The following is a 1,486-nucleotide window of genomic DNA, read 5'->3' as shown; positions in this document are numbered from 1 at the left end:
TGGCGGTGGTAGTGGTGGCAGCGGCGGGAAAGAAAATAGAAAAAGGTTTAGTGGCTAGCGATCTATCATGGCGAATGCCGGAGAGAGGGGTCATACAGGAGAGCTAGGAAGAAAGGAAGATGATAAAGTAGTGATCCCAAAAGGAAGGTGCGCGTGCGTATATATGTGAGAGCGTGTATGTACGTGCGGAAGGGGGCTGGCGACCTTCAGGTATGCGTGTGTGCATACGTAAATGTGTGGATGATGGTGTAGGTGCTGAGAAGCGGTCAGTGCTATAGTGTATGCGGGGTGGTGTGATGTGATGTGGTGTGGTATGGTGGTGTGTGGTGTGGTGTGCTGTGGTGGTGTGGTGTGATGGTGTTGGGGTGTGAGGAGGCGAGAGTGGGAGAAGCAAGGGTGGGTCTAAGGGATGGGGTGGGGTAGGATGGGATGTATAAGGATGGTGGGGTTGGAATGTGTAGGGGTGTAAGTAGGGACTGAGATGAAGGGAGGGTGTAGAAGTCAGAAGGTGGGTAGGAGTGAAGAGACGATGTAGGTGCCGGAGCAAGAGAGGAGAGGTGGGTGGGTGGAAGTAGGTGTGAGAGGAAGAGAGGAGAGAGGAGGAGGGTTAGATGAAAAGGTGAGGAGAGTTGAGCGCATGTGACGCAAAGGAGCGAAGAGGGAAGATTAATACCTGCTCACGGTAAAGACGGGGGTCCGGATAGCTTCTATGCAATGACAATCCGAACACGGACAGGTGCTGTATATAGTGACTGGTAGAGCGGAAATGGCACGATACCGGGGTGTCGTTGCCGAGTCTGATGTCTCGGAGGAGTTCCGCGAACCGCTCAGCCTGAAAGAGGGAAAGAGAAACATAAATAGTTAGAACTAATGAGAGATAGATATGTATATGGAGAAAAAACAAAAGAAATAGTTGGATAAAACCCACTGATGTCATAATATAAAGATTAGTCTGTTTATAATAAAATAAATAATTCAGTAGAAATGCATAAATATACGAAAACAGCACACCGTTGTAAAACATCATCACGTTTTACGTGTTGGATAAAATATTCCAGAGAAAACATAAAGGAAAACGGTTTCTCATTCTTACAAACAAATAAAAAGAACCATAACCAAATGACTATTTCCGTGTTGGTAAAAAGCTAAAATCCGAGATTAACTAATTGCATGCTGTATATAGAAATAGTCGGTTTAATAAAAACAATATTTTTAGGTCTGTTGTAGACGTAACTTTTATAAGACATCAACGGTTTCACCATTTTTTTCTTCTGTATTTAACAAAATCAAACATTTGATGTGAATGCGCGTGCTAGTGTACGTTTAGCTCCAACTTTCTTTCTCTTTCTTCCTTTCTTTCTTTTTTCCTCCTTCTCTATATCTCTCGCTTTCTCTCTCTCTCTCTATGTATCTATCCAGCTATCTATGTATAGGGCTACATATATATATATATATATGTATGTATATGTATGTATATGTATGTATA

The 1,486-nt window shown here is 43.1% G+C and overlaps 1 protein-coding gene across 1 annotated transcript in view; it reads right to left on the bottom strand.

Moving 5' to 3' along the window:
* LOC106869724 (toll-like receptor 13) overlaps window positions 1-1,486 on the bottom strand; it is a 231,605-nt gene that overhangs the window by 53,359 nt on the left and 176,760 nt on the right. The window contains exon 2 of the mRNA XM_052966168.1: window positions 674-832. Coding sequence (XP_052822128.1) covers window positions 674-832 — 159 coding nt within the window. The remainder of the gene's footprint in view (window positions 1-673; window positions 833-1,486) is intronic.

The sequence above is a fragment of the Octopus bimaculoides genome, chromosome 3 (genome assembly GCF_001194135.2).
Source record: "Octopus bimaculoides isolate UCB-OBI-ISO-001 chromosome 3, ASM119413v2, whole genome shotgun sequence".
Taxonomy (NCBI): Eukaryota; Metazoa; Mollusca; class Cephalopoda; order Octopoda; family Octopodidae; genus Octopus; species Octopus bimaculoides.
Note: the sequence above shows the minus strand (reverse complement) of the source record. Positions and strands in the feature narration are given on the sequence as shown.